The 19,418-nt window shown below is 37.8% G+C and overlaps 1 protein-coding gene across 1 annotated transcript in view; it reads left to right on the top strand.

Annotated features, from left to right (window-relative positions):
• The window catches only part of IQUB (IQ motif and ubiquitin domain containing), a 121,331-nt gene extending 102,365 nt beyond the window's left edge, over nucleotides 1-18,966 (top strand). Inside the window, exon 13 of the mRNA XM_045495480.1 lies at nucleotides 18,858-18,966. Coding sequence (XP_045351436.1) covers nucleotides 18,858-18,866 — 9 coding nt within the window. The 3' untranslated portion in view covers nucleotides 18,867-18,966. The remainder of the gene's footprint in view (nucleotides 1-18,857) is intronic.
• The last annotated feature ends 452 nt before the right edge of the window (nucleotides 18,967-19,418 follow it).

Here is a 19,418-nt window from a genome sequence, read left to right as displayed (position 1 = left end):
TTTTCTCTTTTGACATTTTCTGCTACATTGATATTTTTCTGTGGTGTTTGGTAGGGGGTGAGACCTTTTCTGTTTTGCTTTATTTATTTGTGTCTTAAACAAATCAAGCTCTTTGTTTCAAACTATTTCTATTGTTTTTCCTTTTTTGCTTTGTGGGAGCAAGTCTTTATAAGAAAATACTAACTTGCTTTTATTTGATTCAAGGTCAAAATACATTTGTTGAAAAAAAGATCTATATATTCTAGAAGAGAAATGAATGTTTCTCTGTTTTAAAGGATTTTAAATATTTAGCTTCTGAAAAAAATCACAATTATATGAACACTGGGGCACCTGGGTGTCTCAGTCAGTTAAGCATCTGACTTTGGCTCAGGTCCTGATTTCATGGTTCATGAGTTTGAGCCATGCATCAGGCTCTGCGCTGACAGTGCGGAGTCTGCTTGGGATTCTCTCTCTCTCCCGCTCCTTCTCTGGCCCTGCTCTGCTCTCTTGCATGTTCTCTCTCTCTCTCTCTCTCTCTCTCTTCTCTCTCAAAGTAAATAAATTTTAAAAACATATGAACACTAATGCCATGTTTATGCGATACGTGCATTTTTGTTGAACTTGATTTTGATAGGCAGGGTGGATAATTTAGGATACAATTCTCCTTTGGTATAAAGAGGTATCAATATAACATTTCGTCAAGGAGCACAAGTGAAGGCTTCCCAGCTCACACTGTAAAGCTAGCATGCCACATTTTGGAGGGCTCTTACATTAGTAAGTTGGTCCTTATGAAGACCATTTGTGTGGTGGATAATTGCTTGACTACACAATTTTATTAGTTTAAGACTCAGAGAATTATAGAATTTCAAGAATTGAAATGACTACCGGTCATTTACCAGGCTTTAGCCTTCCTGTTTTGTTAGATATTTTTTGTTCTCTCTTCAAAAATCACATTATGCATATTACAATAAAGAAAATACCCTGTTCACTCTTCCCCTTGTGTAAAGCCATTGGCACCTATTTTAGTTTCCTAGGCCTGCCATAACAAGGAACCAAGGTGGCTTCAAACAACAAAGATTTATTCTGTCACAGTTCAGGAAGCCAGAAGTCCAAAATCAAAGTGTCAGCCGGGTTACTTTCCTTTGGAGGGTCTGAGACAGAATCTGTTCCACGTTCCTCTCTTCTCCTCTGGTGGTTCCCAGCAATCCTTGGTGTTCTTGCATTGTGGACACATAACTCCAGTCTCTGCCTCCGTCTTTACATGGCATTCTCCCCTGTGGGTTTTTGTCCAAATTTCCCTCCTCTTATAAGGACACCAGGCATTGGATTAAGGTTCACCCTAATCCAGAATGACCTCATTTTAACTTGATTGTTAGGTACAAAGACACCATTTCCATATAAAGTCACACTCACAGGTACTGGGGTTAGGACATCAACATATCCTTTTGGGAGATACAGTTAGGCCGACACTGGCACCACCAGGACATAGTAGACGTAGAAGTCCTGTACTAGGAGACAGAATCCATGCTTGAGTGAACAGTTAGTGAAACACTACTTATTCATTAGTTCCATTATTGCAAATCCTAAAGGGCTGGTCAGAGTGTTTTATTTTCCTAGAATAGTGACTTGAAATGAGTCGGCTACAGATTGGTGTATGAAAATCTCATATTGGCTTCATATTACTGATTTTTGCTATAAAGGATTTGAAAGCTGGTAATTTTCGTGGTCTTAGGAGTTTGTTAGGCATTAAGAAAATGAGTCAGGATGTATGTGTACCACTCTGTGGCCAGAGGAAGGATTCTGAACTTAGCATTTCCCACTCCTCAAATTTGCTTGAGGAAATTGAAGGCTCGTCCCAGGAGCAAGAAGAAGAAACAGATTGGAGTGGGGACAGAGGCTAAGACTTGGCACTGAAAGTGTGGGTGACTTCTCTCTTGGGCTTGAGCAGCCTCACTCAGGAGTCTTATCTCTACATATAGTGACGTGCTGACATGCCTGGGTGAGGACTTCTGCACATCATCAGCCGGCATACATTTAGGTGCCCAGGGGAATCTGGAGAGGTATACATGAAGAAGGAGGCCTGCATGTTAGGGTCTGCCTCTGGATAACAGAGCAAAGAGAACAGGGTGGGAGGATCCCACTGACCTGAGGGCTGGGCCAATAAAAGGCAGCCCAGAGGCTTCCCTGCAAGGAACTCACTGAGGAAGGATGAAAAATTCTGGAACAGGACCCCGTATGTCATGTGGGAATCCTCATGGTCAGACATTGTGAAGCTATTGAGAAACCACAACTTGCTTGGTGAAGAGAAACATCTTTGAATTTTTCTACACACTTCAATGAAAACCTCCTTCTGATGTGCATTGGCCCGTGTGCCTGTATATTTGGGAATTGAGGACAGCTTGCTGGGCTCTCCAGTGGAGACATTTTCCCCAGGTGTCTGGGGGGAGGCTTTGAGCCAAGGAAAGTGTTTCACTCAAATGAAGTAGTCTGGGTCTTTTCAATGTAGGACAGATCAGGTATGAATGTTATTCTTTGAAAAGCCCTGAAATTGTACACAAAACTTTTTGTAAATTTCCATGTACTTTGTGAGGATGAAGGTCCATAACTTTCAATGGAGGGCCTTCATGACATAGAAAAGGCTAACCTTACCTCTTTCCAGTCTACTCTGAGTTGATTGAACACGATGAACTTTTGTCTCATTTAGGACTATTGTTCTACGTGGGATACTTTCCCTTCTCTTCCTGCCCTCCTTCCACACCCATCCTCACTCCTGCTGGACTCCTCCTCAGACTGCAAGTCTTAGCTTAAAGTTCATCTCTTTCTCTTTCCCATCTAAAGAACCTTGTCTCCTTGCCTATTATTCTCTCCTCAGCTCCTTATGTGTTTCCTCTAAAACATGCATCAAAACATACATAATTTGTTTATTTTTAATCTATTTCCCAAAGGGCAAGGATCTTGTCTGTCTTGTTTCTCTTCAAATCCCAAGTGCCTACCCCAGTGCCCAGATGTTCATAGTCATAGTGCAGAGTAAATGTTCAGGAAATATTTATTAAATACAAAATACTTAGAGAACACATTCTAACCTCAGGTAAGAAACCGAAGAGCATTTGATTTATAGAATCATAATCCTTAAAGACAGTTCCAGAACTTGTTTTTTACACTACATTCATAATTATTTGTGCTGATGAAATCACCAGCTGTACCCATAATCAGAGCTTAATTTACCTTTGCAAAAGAAACAGAATTTCTTAAAGTTCCATTAAAAAAAACCCCAAAAACAGATATTAGCAACCAGTGAAGCAAACTCTAAACTGAAATGAAATTTAGAGAACATTTTCTTCAATCTAATATAAGTTGCAAAAAATAAAAGAGCCCGAATATTTCTTGTTACCAATGCCCACATTTCCGGGCATGTAAAAACATGATGTATTCTGTTACTCTTTTGTGTACCAATAATTTCAAACCTAATGCATAGCAACTCACAGAGCAGTGCACTCACAAAAAAGGGGGCTCAGGAAAGACTTATTTGGTGCCCAATTCTTTGACAGCTTTCTTTTTTTTAAATTTTTTTTTAAACGTTTTTTTATTTATTTTTGAGATAGAGACAGAGCATGAACGGGGGAGGGTCAGAGAGAGAGGGAGATATAGAATCTGAAACAGGTTCCAGGCTCTGAGCTGTCAGCACAGAGCCCGACGCGGGGCTTGAACTCATGGACCGCGAGATCATGACCTGAGCCGAAGTCGGACGCTTAACCGACTGAGCCACCCAGGCGCCCCTCTTTGACAGCTTTCAATGGCTAGGCCTTTCTGTGTCTGTTTTTATTTTTTTTATAATTTTTTAATTATTATTATTATTATTATTATTTTTTTTTTGAGAGACAGAATACGAGTGGGGGAGGGACAGAGAGAGAGAGGGAGACACAGAATTTGAAGCAGGCTCCAGGCTCTGAGCTTCAGCACAGAGCCAGATGCGGGGCTTGAACCCATGAACCACAAGATCACGAACTGAACGGAAGTTGGACGCTTAACCAACTGAGCCACTCAGGTGCTCCTGTGTCGGTTTTTAAAAGAGAGATCTATACCTATAAATATTAGCCTCAGTTTCAATATAGTTCTAGTTTACTTTTAAATTTCCAAAGACAGTCCGATAGGATATGTGAATCTGTATCTTTGTACTTAAGTGACTTCATTTTTTAAAAAGTTCTTTAGCAGCCCTTTTCAGGACAGTATTGACAGTGAATGATTTAATTATTCATCCAGGACAATTCTTAAACTTAGGACAATGATGACTGATGTAACGGCACTTCAGCTTAAGGAACAGAAAACTTGCTTTCTACAGATTATTGTTCCTTCATATAAAAATATAATGCACATCAGAAGGGATTAAGTTAAAACTTGATTACCCACTGAATATTTTACAAAAAGATTTTTCCCCAGCCCGTTGACTTAAGGAATGTCCTCATTTTTCAGACAAAGAGGTTTCAAATAATTGCACAATTTGCTTAGGTTATAGCTTTACCTGTAGACTTCTAGGTTCAATAAAATGTTATGTTAAAAGCAAGTTTTGTATTTATTTGTGACCTTTCTATAGACCTGTAAGGAAATACATTTAAAATTTTAAGATAGTATTCTTTTTCTAACAAAAGCACTGCACAATCACTGTAGAAAGACTTAAAAGTGAATAAAAAAATTCAGCATGCCCTAATAAAACTGTGATGAATATTCTTTTGATGAAATACTTTCATCCATTTTTGAATTATTTCCAGAATAAATTTTCTCTGTGTACAATTTTAAAGTATATTATACATGTTTGAAACTACTTACTGGTACTTGATTATTATTAATAAATCAAATGTAATTTTTCTTTAATACACAGTCTATACTATTAAGATAAGGAATAGAGCCAAACAAACTGAAAAAAAAGAAAATGGCAACCTATTCCTAAAAATATTAACTAGGAAAAAATAAAATAGGCCAATTCAGTCCTTTAGGTCATGTTAACTTAATTACACTGTGATTACGTTCAAACTCCATGAGGGCAAAGATTTTTGTTAGTTTTGTTCACTGCTTAATTCTTATGCCCAAAACAGTACTTGCCATATATTAATACTAAAAATCATATGTAGGATGAGTTAATCAGGGCAATATGATAAAATTACGGTTTGTAGACAGTTTAAAGCCCCTTTCGGCAGTATAAATCTAAATAATCAAAATGGATTCATTTAGTACCTTTATGTTTGGAGCCCACAGATATTTGCCTCTACTTTACATATGAGGAAACCACAGCTCATATTGGTCTCTTTGGTTTTTCTTCCTCTAATAGTCCAGCAAAATTAAGAACTGAGCCACACAACGAGAAATGAATTACAAATCTACTATGATGTTTATTAGCTAAAGATATCTAAAATTGAGATCTATATCTTATACATGACTGATTAGAAAATCATTCTTTTTTTTTCTTTTTGGATTTTTAATTCCAGTAGAACTAACATACAGTGTTATATTAGTTTCAGCTGTACAATACAGTGATTCAACATTTCCATACACACCCAGTGCTCATCTTGGCAAGTGCCCTCCTTAATCCCCATGACCTATTTTACCCATCCCCCCTCACACCTCCTCTCTGGTAACCATCAGTTCGTTGTCTATAGTTAAGAGTCAGCTTCATAGTTTATCTCATTCTCTGTTTCTTTTTCCTTTGCTCATTTGTTTTGTCTCTTACCGTCTTGAATTAGTATTTTTGTATTTGGGGGGTAGATACCCAGTAGCACGATTCCTGGATCATATTTTTGACGTTTTGAGGAATCTCCATACCATTTTCCACAGTGGCTGCACCAGTTAGCGTTTCCAACAGTGCATGAGGGTTCCTTTTTCTCCGCATCATCTCCAACACTTGTTTCTTTGTTTCTAATTTTCTACAATGTATCTCATTGTAGTTTTGATTTGCATTTCCCTGACGATGAGGATGTTGAGCATCTTTTCATGTGTCTGTCTTTTGGATGTCTTCTTTGGAGAAATACCTGTTCATTGTCTTCTGTCCATTTTTTAATTGGATTATTTGTTTTTTGGGTATTGGATTGTGTAAGTTCTTTATATATTTTGGCTACAAACCCCTTATCAGATATGTCATTTGCAAATATCTTCTCCCATTCAGTAGGTCGCCTTTTATTTTTGTTGATTATTTCCTTTGCTGTGCAGAAGCTTTTTATTTTGATATAGTCCCAATAGTTTATTTTTGCTCCTATTTCCCTTGCTGCAGGAGTCATATCTAGAAAAATGTTGCTACAGCTGATGTTAGAGACATTACTGCCTGGTGCTCTTCTACTATTTTTATGGTTGCAGGTCTCACATTTAGGTCTTTAATCCATTTCGAGTTTATTTTTGTATATGGTGTAAGAAAATGGCCCATTTTCATTCTTTTGCATGTAGCTGACCAGTTTTCCCAACACCATTTGTTGAAGAGACTGTCTTTTTCCCATTGGATGTTCTTTCCTGCTTTGTCAAAGATTACTTGACCATATAATTGTGACTTTATTTCTGGGTTTTCTATTCTGTTCCATTAATTTATGTGTCTATTTTTGTGCCCATATCATACTGTTTTAATTACTACAGCTTTGTAATATAACTGGAAGTCTGGAATTGTGATACCTCCAGCTTTCCTTTTCTTTTTCAGAATTGCTTTGGCTATTTGGGGTATTTTGTGGTTCCATATAAATTTTAGGATTGTTTATTCTAGTTCTGTGAAAAATGCTGTTGGTATTTGATAAGGATTGCATTAAATGTGTAGATTGCTCTGGGTATTATAGGCATTTTAACAATATTTGTTCTTCTAATCCATGAGCATGCAACGTCTTTCCATTTCTTTGTGTCATTTTCATTTTCTTTCTTCAATGTTTTATAGTTTTCAGAATACACATCTTTCACCTCTTTGGTTAGGTTAATTCCCAGGTGTCTTATTTTTGGTGCAATTGTAAATGGAATTGTTTCTAACATCCCTAATATCCCTTCCTGCTACTTCATTATTAGTGTATAGAAACGCAACAGATTTCTGGGGCGCCTGGATGGCTCAGTTGGTTGAGTGTCTGACTTTGGCTCAGGTCATGATCTCGCGGTCTGTGCGTTTGAGTCCCACGTTGGTCTCTGTGCTGAAAGCTCAGAGCTTGGAGGCTGCTTCAGAATCTGTGTCTCCCTCTCTCTCTCTGCCTCTCCCCCACTCATGCTTTGTCTCTCTCCATCTCTCAAAAATGAATAAACATTTAAAAAGTTTTACAAAAAAAGAAATGCAACAGATTTCTGCACATTGATTTTGTATCCTATGACTTTACTGAATTCACTTTCAGTTCTCATAGTTTTTGATGGAGTCTTTTGGGTTTTTTATATATAGTATCATGTCATCTGCAGAGAGTGAAAGTTTTATTTCTTCCTTACCAATTTGGATGCCATTTATTTATTTATTTATTTATTTATTTATTTATTTATTTATTTATTTTCTGATTGCTGTGGCTAGGACTTGTTGAATAAAAGTGGTAAGAGTGGACATCCTTGTCTTTTGCCTGACCTTTGGGGAAAGCTCTCACTTTTTCCCCATTGAGTATGTTGTTCACTGTGATTTTTCATATATGGCCTTTATTATGTTGAGTTGTAGTTGTGTTACCGCTAAACCTACTTTGCTGAGGGCTTTTATCATGAATGGTTATTTTATTTTGTCAAATACTTTTTGTGTGTCTGTTGAAATGATCATATGGTTTTTATCCTTTCTTATTGATGTGATTTATTATGTTGATTGACTTGTGAATATTGAGCCACTCTTGCATCCTGGAAATAAATCTCACTTGATCATGGTGAATTATTTTTTTAAATGTATTATTGGATTCAGTGTGCTAATATTTTGTTGAGGATTTCTACATCCATGTTCATCAGAGATATTGGCCTATAGTTCTGCTTTTTTGTAGTGTCTTAATCTGGTTTTGGTATCAGGGTGATACTGACCTCTTAGAATAAATTGGGAAGTTTTCCTTCTATTTTTTTTTTTTTTTTGGAATAGTTTGAGAAAAATAGATATTAACTCTTCTTTAAGAAGAATTTAAGAGTTAAGTTTTGTAGAATTCACCTGTGTAGTCATCTGATCCTGGACTTTTGTTTCTTGGAAGTTTTTGATTACTCTTCAGTCTTCTTGCTGGTAATTGGTCTGTTCCAATTTCCTGTTTCTTCCTGCTTCAGTTTGGGAGGTTATATGTTTTTAGGAATGTATCCATTTATTCTAGTTTGTCCAATTTGTTGGCATATAGTTTTTGAAAATATTCTCTCAATTGTTGGTGTTTCTGTGGTGTTGATTTTTGTTTCTCCTCTTTCATTAGTGATTTTGTTGATTTGAGTCCTCTCTCTCTCTGTGTCTCTCTCTTTTGATGAGTCTGGCTAGAGGTTTATCAATTTTGTTGACTTTTTTCAAAGAACTAGCTCCTCATTTCATTGATCTATTCTATTTTTTAAAGTTCTCATATTATTTATATCTGCTCTAATCTTTATTATTTCCTTTCTTCTGCTGGTTTGGGGTTTTGTTTGTTGTTCTTTTTCTAGCTTTTGTAGGTGCAAAGTTACGTTGCTTATTTGAGAATTTTCTTGCTTCTTGAGATAGGCCTGTATTGCTATAAATTTCTTCTATGAACCACTTTGCTGCATCCCAAAGATTTTGGACCATTGTGTTCTCATTTTTGTTTGTTTCCATGTACTTTTCGATTTCTTGGTTGCCCTGTTGATTGTTTAGTAGAATGTTAATTAACCTCCATGTATTTGTGGTTTTTCCAGATTTTTTTTCTTGTGGTTGATTTCTAGTTCCATAGCATTGTGGTCAGAGAAGATGCATGGTATGAGTTCAGTCTTTTTGAATTTGTTGAGGCTTGTTCTGTGGTCTTATATGTGATCTCTTCTGGAGAATGTTCTATGTGCACTTGAAATGAATGTGTATTCTGCTCTTTTAGGACAGAATGTTCTGAATATATCTGTTAAATTCATCTGGTCCAGTGTGTCAGTCAAAGCCATTGTTTCCTTGTTGATTTTATGTTTGAATGATCTGCCCATCAATGTAAGTGGGGTGTTAAAGTCTCCTACAATTACTCTATTACCATCAATTAGTTCCTTTATGTTTATTATTAACTGTTTTATGTTTTTGGATGATCATATGTTGGGTGCATAAATATTTACAATTGTTATGTCTTCTTGGTGGATTGCCCCCTTTATTATAATATAGTGTCCTTCTTTGTTTTAAAGTCTATGTTGTCTGATACAGGTATTGCTACTCTGGCTTTCTTTTGGCATCCATTTGCATGATAAGTGTTTCTTCATCCACTCGCTTTCAATCTGCAGGTGTCTTTGGGTCTGAAATGAATCTTTTGTAGGCAACATATGGATGGGTCTTATTTTTTTTATCCATTCTGTAACCCTGTCTTTTGATTGGAACATTTAGACCATTTATATTAAAAGTAATTATTGATAGATATGTATTGCCATTTTATTATTTGTTTTGTCGTTTTTTGTAGTTTTTCTCTGATCCTTTCTTCTCTTTCTTTCATGGTTTGTTGGTTTTCTTAGTGACATACTTAGATTCCTTTTTTTTAAATTCTTTGCATGTCTATCAGTGGTATTTGATTTGTATATATTTATATATCATTGGGTCTGTACGTAACATTTTCTGTATATAGCAGTCTGTATTAAGTTGATGATTGCTTAAGTTCAAACCCATTCTTTACTTTTCGCCCCCACCATGTTTTAGGTATATGGTACCACATTTTACATCCTTTTATTTTGTGAATTTCTTGACTGATTTTTTTTTCCACAAATACTTATTTTTACTGCTTTTGTGCTTCCTACTTTTCATAGTCTCACTTACAGACTTTGTTTTTCACCCTAGGAGTCCCCTTTAATATTTCTTGTAAGGCTGCTTTAGTGGTTGGTCATGAACTCTTTTAGTTTTTGCTTATCTGAGCAACTCAGTTTATCTCTCCTTCAGTTCTGAATAGTAGCCTTACTGGATAAAGTATTCTTGGCTTTAGGTTTTTCCCTTTCAGCACTTTAAATATATCACACCACTCTTTTCTGGTCTGCAAAGTTTCTGCTGAAAAATCCTGATAGCTTTATGGGCTTTCCTTTGTATGTAACTCTCTTCTTCTTTTCTATTTAATTTTTTTTCTTTATCACTACTTTTTGCCATTTTACTTCACTGTGTGTCTTGGTGTAGCCCTCCGTTGGTTGATTTTGTTGGAAGATCTCTGTGCTTCTTGGATCTGGATATCTGTTTCCTTCCTCAGATTAGGGAAGTTTTCAACTATTATTTCACCAGATAAATTTTCTGCTTCTTCTTCTCTCGCTTCTCCTTCTGGGATCCCCATAATGCAAATGTTATTATGTTTAATGGAGTCACTTAATTCCCTAAGTTTGTTCTTGTTCTGCATAATTATTTTTTCTTTCATTTGTTCAGCTTGATTACTTTCCACGACTGTCTTCTAGTTCATTAATTCATTCCTTTGCTTCTTCCAGTCTGCTATTTATTCCATCAAGCGTATTTTTTTAAGTTTATTGATTTATATTTGAGAGAGAGAAAAAGCATGACCAGGAGAGGGGCAGAGAGAGAGAGAGGGAAAGAGGGAATCCCAAGCAGGCTCTACACTGTCGGCGCAGAGCTTGACACGAGGCTTGATTCCATGAACCGTGATATCATGACCTGAGCTAAAATCAAGAGTCAGATGCTTAACTGACTGAGCCACCCAGATGCCCCTCTATCAAGTGTATTTTAAATTTCATTTATTGTGTTCTGCTTCTCCGGTTAGTTCTTTGTTTTCTCTCTCTTTCTTGACATCTCACTGATGTCCTCCACTCTTTTCTCAAGTCCAGTGAGTATCTTTATGATTAATCCTTTAAATTCTCTATCAGGCATGTTAATAATATCCATTTCGCTTAGATCTCATGGTGTGGTTTTGTCCTCTTCTTTCATTTGTGACATATTCCTTTGCCTCCTCATTTTGCCTGCTTCTCTGTGTCTGTTTCTCTGGGTTAGGAAAGTCAGCTAAATCTCTTGCTTTTGAAAGTAGTAGGGTGGGAGGTGCACTTTTACCTAGGTGGCACCGGTTCTTTTCCACAGGAGATGAGCAGCCTTCATGGAGACCTGGACTGGCCTGACCGTCCACAAAGCACACATGGGCTGGGATGCAGTTGTAACAAGGTACAGGTAGTGTTGGCAAGGTTTGTGCAGGTCTTCTGGGGGAGAGGTTCTGCAGCACCAGGACTGAAGCAGGCCTGGCTGGAGGGGGTGGGGCACAGGGTAGGTAAGTTAGATAGTGAATGCTAGTGCTGCTAGTGCTGCTGGTTCTACAGGTGATTCTGTGTTTATGATGAGGGACAGCAGAGGAAGATGGCACCCATCAGCTCCCCTGTTCCTGGAGAAGTCCCTCAGCAAACTGAGATCAGCAACTAAGTCTCCCTGTTGCAAGCCCCCGGCACCCAAGCCACTATTCCCGAGCTGCATCTCCACAGCCATCTGTTGCATGTCCCTTCGAGGGCAGGAGCTCAGCCCCCTTTTGCCCTCCCCTCAGTCTACCAGAGCTGAGCCTACTCACCTTCAGAGTTCTAGGCTCCAAGTCAGGTGATTGCAAGGACCCATGGAATTTGGCCCCTCTGATTCTCAAACCCAAATGCCACAGGGATTTCTACTTCCCCATAGGCTCCCTGGTATGCTAGTCTGTTTCTTGCCCCTCTCCATGCCTGTAGCTCCCTCCCTCTGGCTGTCAGACACATGGGGTTTGGGACTCCCACTGAGTCCTTGCCCTTTCTACCCTTTTCCATGTGGCCTCTTCTCTACATTTAGTTGTGGAATTTGTTCAGCTAGTCTTTGGGTCCTTTTCTGGCTTATTTGCTCTGATGAGAGCAAATATCTAGTATCCATGGGATGAGATGAGTTTAGCGTCCTCCTACTCTACCATCTTCCCCAGAAGTTGGACAATAATTCTTAAAACAATTTTTTTTTTTCAACGTTTATTTATTTTTGGGACAGAGAGAGACAGAGCATGAACGGGAGAGGGGCAGAGAGAGAGGGAGACACAGAATCGGAAATAGGCTCCAGGCTCTGAGCCATCAGCCCAGAGCCCGACGCGGGGCTCGAACTCACGGACCGCGAGATCGTGACCTGGCTGAAGTCGGACGCTTAACCGACTGCGCCACCCAGGCGCCCCAATTCTTAAAACAATTTAGAGAGACTCACTGAAGCTCTTCGTGTGTAATATTACTTTTGGACCTGATTGTTGTGCACTCTGGGTTAATTTGCTAATTAGCTAATTTAACTACATTCTCGTTTAGTTTTTCATCTAGTAGCCTTAGTGTTTGTTTACATTTTCTGATTAGGTTGGATGAAGATAATTGTTAATAATATCTCCCTTGTGATCACTTGAAATGAATGTAAACCACTTGGAAAATGCCTTTTCAGAACTTGTTGAACCCAAAGCTCTTTGTCCTGTAGCAGACAATCTCTGTTAAGATTCCCAAAGTCTTATCTTGTGCATCTTCAGCCAAGCCTGATGACTCGTGTTCAGTCTCTATGCAGACTTCCACTTGTCCTCCATCATTATAACTCCTTTCCCTCTAAATTCTAAACTCTTTTTTAAAATATAATTTACTGTCAAATTGGTTTCCATAGTAAATTCTAAACTCTTTAGCAACTTGGAAATCCAATTTTTGCTGCCTTTTCCTCTGTTACTCCTCTAAGCTTCCACTCCTTGAGTCAGAGTAGAAAAATACCTCTAGGCAGAATCCCAGGGCTATCATGAAACTTACATTACAAGTTTTTCTTCTCTGGAGAATCATAGTTTTGTACTGCCTGTTGTTCAATACCTGAAAACAGTTACCACATCTATTTGGCAATTTGTGAAGTTTTTTACAGCACGAATGACAAACCTGCTTATACTACTTGCTCTGTCAAGTCCAGAAACAGACATCTTATTTACTTTTTGTTATGCTTTTTTCATCGTGTTCTTCTTTTTTTCTTTCCTGACTGAATACACTTATTTATTTTGGTTGAATACATTTATTTCATTCTTTTTTTTTTTTTTTTTGGTGTGATTTGAAATCAACACTCTATTTCCATTAAAGAGTGGAAAATTTAAAAAAATATATATTTGCCTAATATTTGAACCTTTATTTTTGTAACAACATCAATAAGTAACGAATATATTTAAGATTGCTCCCTCTAAGAATGTGATTGTGAAAATTGAGGCATAAATATTGGAAAAGAAACTTCTGAGTCACAATTTAGAATGTTATTATTTATACCTAGAAAATCTAACAGAATAAAGTACTTTATTATATCTAATAAGATAACTTAATAATCTGGCTACAAAATTAAGAGTCTTTCTGTATACTAAGACATGTATTGACCCCTGGCAGAGGAACAGCAGCAGCCCTAGGTAGACTTCCTTGGTTCCCCTCAACTTTGACAAAGGCAGTCGGGATAATTGAAGTTCTCCAGAGGGAGGTGAAACCCCACCAGGATGAATAGCCTGAGGTTAGGATTGTAATCCGGATAGCTCAAATCGATGAACAAAAGGGAACTGCTGCTGCTGTGCATAAAATACAGTAGGCTGGCATCTATGTGGAAAATGCTTTCTTCAATATCATACTGCTTCTGATTCCCCCTGCCCCCCTTTGGAGGTGTGTATATGTGTTTAAAAAAAGTTTCCTGTTGATTTTCCTGCAAGGATAAGAAAGATTATCTTAACACTGGTAGAGAAATCTTGGAAGATGCTAAGGCTTGGAGAGATAAAGGTTAACCAAGATTCTTCTACTGTCTTGAGGGCTACTCGCTAGCCTTCAAGATGTAATTCCAAATTGAATAACTAAATCTTTGGGGAAAGTGTCATCGTCGTTATGTCCTATGAATCATATCGATAAGAGAAGGGAGATGGTTCCTTAGAAGAAACATCTGTGAACAGGAAAGGGTGATGTTTTTCTAAAGGGTGGTAGACACTGGCTCTGTGAAGGTATAAAGAAGAGATACTTTTTAAGGAGAGGGAAAAAAGGCAGCTGTCAACTCAGAGAAGCAAGGATAACAAATGAGTTGTCACTACAGAGAGGTGATCTCTGGGGGAAAAAAAAATGACTTTCTTTTTCCTAGGACTGTGGGCAGCCTTTTATGTACCATGTAATTTAAATTTTTTCTCCAATGTTCCAATTTCTTTATTTTACCCTTCTTGTTTCTGGCATACTTCTGTAAGCTGTGCATTAGCACCGCGAGCAGTTAACCTAATGAGGAGTTAAGGAAAGTGCAGTCTTACCCAGCTTGTGGCATTAAAATTGCATCAAGAAGGACAGTAGGTCTCAGTGAAGCAAGGGAAGCCCAGAACAGCAGCACTCTAGCCCAGAGTGCTAAGAGGATGACTTAGGGGAGGGCATTGAGACAACTCCCTACCCATTTGTCGAATGCACCAGAGAAAGGCAACACTTGATCCAGGGAAGGCTAACAATTGGGTTATATAACAATTTAAATAAGTTCATGAATATCTTCTTCTTTAATGTAATTTTAACTTCCAAATGCTGTAATATGCATATTAACATCATTAACGACAGCAATAATAGATAATATTTACTGAGTGCTTGCTATTTCTATACTTTGTGTTGTACTTGAGTTATCTCATTTAATCCTCGAAAATGATTTATGAGGAAGATACTACCATTTTCTCAGATGAGGAAATAGAGTTTTGATGAGATTAAGTGAGATTAAGTAACTTTGGTCATGCTTACACATCTAGTTAATGAAGTAGCCAGCATTCAAATTCAAGTACCTGATTTTAGACCCTACCTTTTTATATACTCCGAATAAGCCAAATATAGTGAGTACCGATATATAGAATAAATAATACAGCCTACAGCACAGTCCCATGGATAGACATCAGCACTTCCAGAAGTGATCTCGCACACTGGAATTTTATATCCTCATGAAGTAAGTAGAGAGAGTGTTTTCTGGAGGTAAGGTGAGCTGGGCATTCTGTTTTCTGTCTGCTAAAACAATAGGAATTCCTTTCTTCCAGTCAAAAATATTAAGTAAGTCAAGGCCATCTATGAGCATAACATACTGGGCATATAAGGTCTGGAAAATAAACACCTGCTGTACCAGGACTAAGGCCATCTAATGGTTTTTACCCAAACAACTCAAGCGAGAATATCTCCTCAAATGTGTTTTTGAAGTACATAGTGTTTTATGAAAAAAATGAAGATAATAAATGCTGCATATTAAAATGTTTGTGACAGGTGCATTTAAAGTCTTCTCTGACCTCCTGCCCCTAAGTGTGTTCACATGACAACTTCCTTGTATAAATACTTAGTCTGGAGGCTATTCTGGAAAGCAGAGGTCTCTGATACACTTGGTAACTATAGTTACAGTTGTCTCTTCTTTTCCTGGAATGTAAAATAATATATCATCATCTCAGAAGTCATTTTGAAAGCCTTAATGAGATAAACACTCATTTTTCCTTGCAATATTCTTATTGTTGAGTGCTAGTCCTAATTTCCTTCTCTTAATGATAAAAATGATGTCTAGCCATAAAGCAGAAGCAAGATGTGAATGCTAATGTCTTACAACTTGAAGAACAAATCTGTTAATTAAAAAAGTATTCCAAGGAAAGTGTTTTTCTTGTCATTATTAAAACAAAATAACTAATTTATTTAATTAATGATTATTCTGGATAATGACTATATTGAGTTTTAATTGCCTAATCCATACAAACTTGGCAAAACGTTAATACAAAACTGATTTTTTAAAATGTTCACCAAAAATTGAAATGTTCCTCTCAGCTTGGAAAAGCAATTGTAACACGTGGAAGAAATGGGAAATTAATCCAGTGGCTTGGTAATGTGAATCATTCCCCTACTCCCTGATGTCTCTTGTGTCTTGTGGGAAGGGACTCTCCTCCAGGGGCTCCGAAGGAAAAAGGTTAACAAAACTTGTCTCTTCAGCTCTTATTCATGAGAAGGCATTTAGGAGGAGATTTTAAATTTTACTTCCTCAGTTATACTAAAAGGCATATCTATAGTAAAATAGAAACACTTCAATAAATATCCTTCAGGATAGATTTGCCAATCTTTCCTGTTATGTCCAAGGTATGGTGTTTCCCCCACAAAGAAATAGAGTACTTGATATGCCAAGTAGAATTCTTTTCCAACTTAGTTTCTACACGCATTGCTGAGGTCTGTGACTTGAGCTCAACTTGGGCTGGGAAACTGATTTGTGTGGGTCCTGGATGCTGTCCCTACCTTTTTATCCTGTTGTGAACACGATGGGTAACAAGAAAACACACTGGCAAAGGCGTAGGGAATGATTTCGGCTGCAAATTTTTATTTCTTAAGTAAAATTTTGTTACTCTGTTCGCTTGTACCTCACCTTCAGAATTTATTTCCTTATGAATTCTGAGCCTTCTTACCACTGTAGGAGAGCCCCAAGTCCAAACATTAAAGAGACCATGACTGTCATCACTACTCCTTATTCTTCCCTTTAACCCAGGTCCAAAGTGGCAAGAGCAAGTTTTTTAAAGTGACACCAAAGCCAATAATCAAGAGAAAAAGATGAAGTAGATTGAAGCAGGAGCTCAAGAACAAGTGACAAGGACTGAAAACAGCTTTTGGTGGCTGTAGCTTGTCACCATGTGCCAGCAGATAGGTAGCTCACACAATGGGCCAGATTGTATCGAAGAAAAATAGTTGAAATGGCCATTTTTCAACTAGTGGTGTCTTTTAGAGGTGTGACATATAAGAGCAGGTCTACTGACTATATATTTCAACAAATTGCTACATAATTACTTATACAGGTGACTTTTCAGTATTTTATTTGAAAATAAACATATTGACTTATCAGAGAGTGAGCTGCTTGAAGGCAGTGCTGATTCATATTTATTATTCTGTCTAAATCTATCTAAATATCTAGATATATTTAGATATCTATCTAAATCTAAAATAGTGTAAGCATCCTTGCAAGGCTGGAGAGCTCTCTCTTTCTGCCCCCCCTCTCTCTTTATATATATATATATATATATATATATATATATATATATATACACACACACACACACACACACATATATATATACATATATATACATGTACACGTATATACATATATCTATACATACATATATACATGTACATATATATGTATACATACATATATATACATGTACATATATACATATATATGTATGTATATGTAATTTATATGTGTATGTTCTATATCTATATCTATATGTCTTTATCTATCTATATATCTGTTAATCTCACCAGGGCTGGTGAAAGAGAGAGAGAGGGAAGGAGGGAGACATAGAGGAAGGGAGGGAGAAAGAAGGAAGGGGAGAGAGAGAGAGGCAGAGAGAGAGAGAGAGAGAGAGAAATATACAAACCTTCCATATTTTCCTCCCTGTAGTGATGGAGTGAGAAAGAGATTTGCAAGACAGCTGTGTTCTTGGTTGCATTGAGAAGTTATTGTTCATTCTTTGGTGGCTGTGACTCCTGCTCCAACTTTTGGACACAGGCTCCTTGTGGACATGCAGTAAATCCAACATTGCCTCCACCCTGCTAAAGGATGCTTAAGTTCTATCAGCTCTCCTAGACACTAAGATTCTTAGAAGGCTCTTCCCACATCTTTTTGAGGTGGTGGTGAACTACAGTATTTTGGGTTCTGTACTGAGTTTTAATGTTGAAGGAGTGGTTTACCTCTATACCACCAACCAATGTTTTGGACACCACCTGAGTGTCATATAATCCAACACAGTTTTGATGCTGTTCACTCAGAGGTAGCATTAGATCCCACAGGCTCAGTCCCGGAAGACTGCTCTCTACTTCGCATGCCAATTGCAAGTCCAGGTTGTTGGATGTGCTTCTGACTGAATGGCTATAAATTAGAAGTTTCCATGACCCCTTCCCTGGTTTTGATTAATTTGCTAGAGTAGCTTTCAGAATTCAGGGAACCCATTAATTCATTGTATTACATAGGATATTAAAGGATGCGGGTCAACAGCCAAATGGCTAGCCAACAGCTAGCCAATGGACTAGCTTATTACATAGGATATGAAAGGATGCGAGTCAACAGCCAAATGGAAAGATACATACAGCAAGGTGTGGGGAAGGTGCAGCAGACACACCACTCTCCCTGGATCTCCTCATGATCACCAACCCATAAGCTCTCTGAACCCTCTCCTTTTGGCTTTTCATGGAGGCTTCATTACACGGGCGTTATTTATTAAATCATTGGAAACTGGTGATTGATTCAGCCTCTAGTTCCCTTCCTTCTCCCTGGAAATCAGGGGGTGAGTCTGAAAGTTCTAACCCTCTAACCACATGGTTGGGTTCCCTAGCAACCAAGCCCCATCCCTAGGTGTTTCCAAAGCCACCTCATAAACATAAACCCCATTGCGGTGGAATGAGGCTTATTATGAATAATAAGATGCCCATTTCACCTTTGTGGCTCTGAATCAATTTCAGGAACTGATGACAAGAGACCAAATGTTATAACAAAAGATGCTTCCATTGTTGTTATCACTCAATTCCAGAGGTTTTAGAAGCAGTGAGCCAGGAACCATGGATGAAGACCAGATATATATGAGAAATATATTTTGGTCATCTGAATGAACAAATATATATGTCAAAAACCAAACTGTACACAGAATAAAACAAAGTAGAAAGACTAGTTTATTGTGAGGTTTTTGACCTGCAAGCTGGGAAACTCAAGGCTACAGGAGCTGTGAGTTCTGGATTGCTCATGGAATAAAGGGTTTTTATGGGGTGAATGTGGAAGTTATTTGGCTTTTTCAGCTGACTGGTTGCCTAGTAGTCTTCTTCTTTATTTGCATTAGGGTGACTGAGCCAGGGGAACAAGGAAGTCCAAAGATGACGTGAGCAGACTTGGTGTTTGAAGATTGGCTGGCATCCGGGGGTTGACCGGCATCCTCTGCTGATTTCTGAGAAAAGCTGCAAATTCCTGAGAATTATGTTAGGTAAGGTTAAGTTTTATTGTTCTTTAATGCACCTGTGTTGGCCAACTCTGTTTTTGTCCCCAACATAAATGACTCTGTCATAGTTTTGGTTCTACATACAATTCTTATAAATATCACACTCTGAAAGGTGGTAGGTTCTAATAACAACACCTTCTGCAGCCTTCAGATCTGATCACTTGCAGAATTCATATTCTCCATATCTTGGGAATGGGAAAATTGAAATTTGGTGGCTAGCGGTAGAGGTGTGGTGGTGGTTATGTGGAGTTTTGCCATAATGTCGTCTCTGAACAAACCTTTCAGAAAAGTTTCTGATTCTGATATTTGTAAGTTCTCTATTCCTAAAATATGGACCATGTGTGCCCAGCATAAGCTTTTGTTGTCAAGTCCTGGAAAATAAGATCCTACAAGGCATCTGACACT

This window comes from Leopardus geoffroyi, chromosome A2 (genome assembly GCF_018350155.1).
Source record: "Leopardus geoffroyi isolate Oge1 chromosome A2, O.geoffroyi_Oge1_pat1.0, whole genome shotgun sequence".
NCBI lineage: Eukaryota > Metazoa > Chordata > Mammalia > Carnivora > Felidae > Leopardus > Leopardus geoffroyi.
Note: the sequence above shows the minus strand (reverse complement) of the source record. Positions and strands in the feature narration are given on the sequence as shown.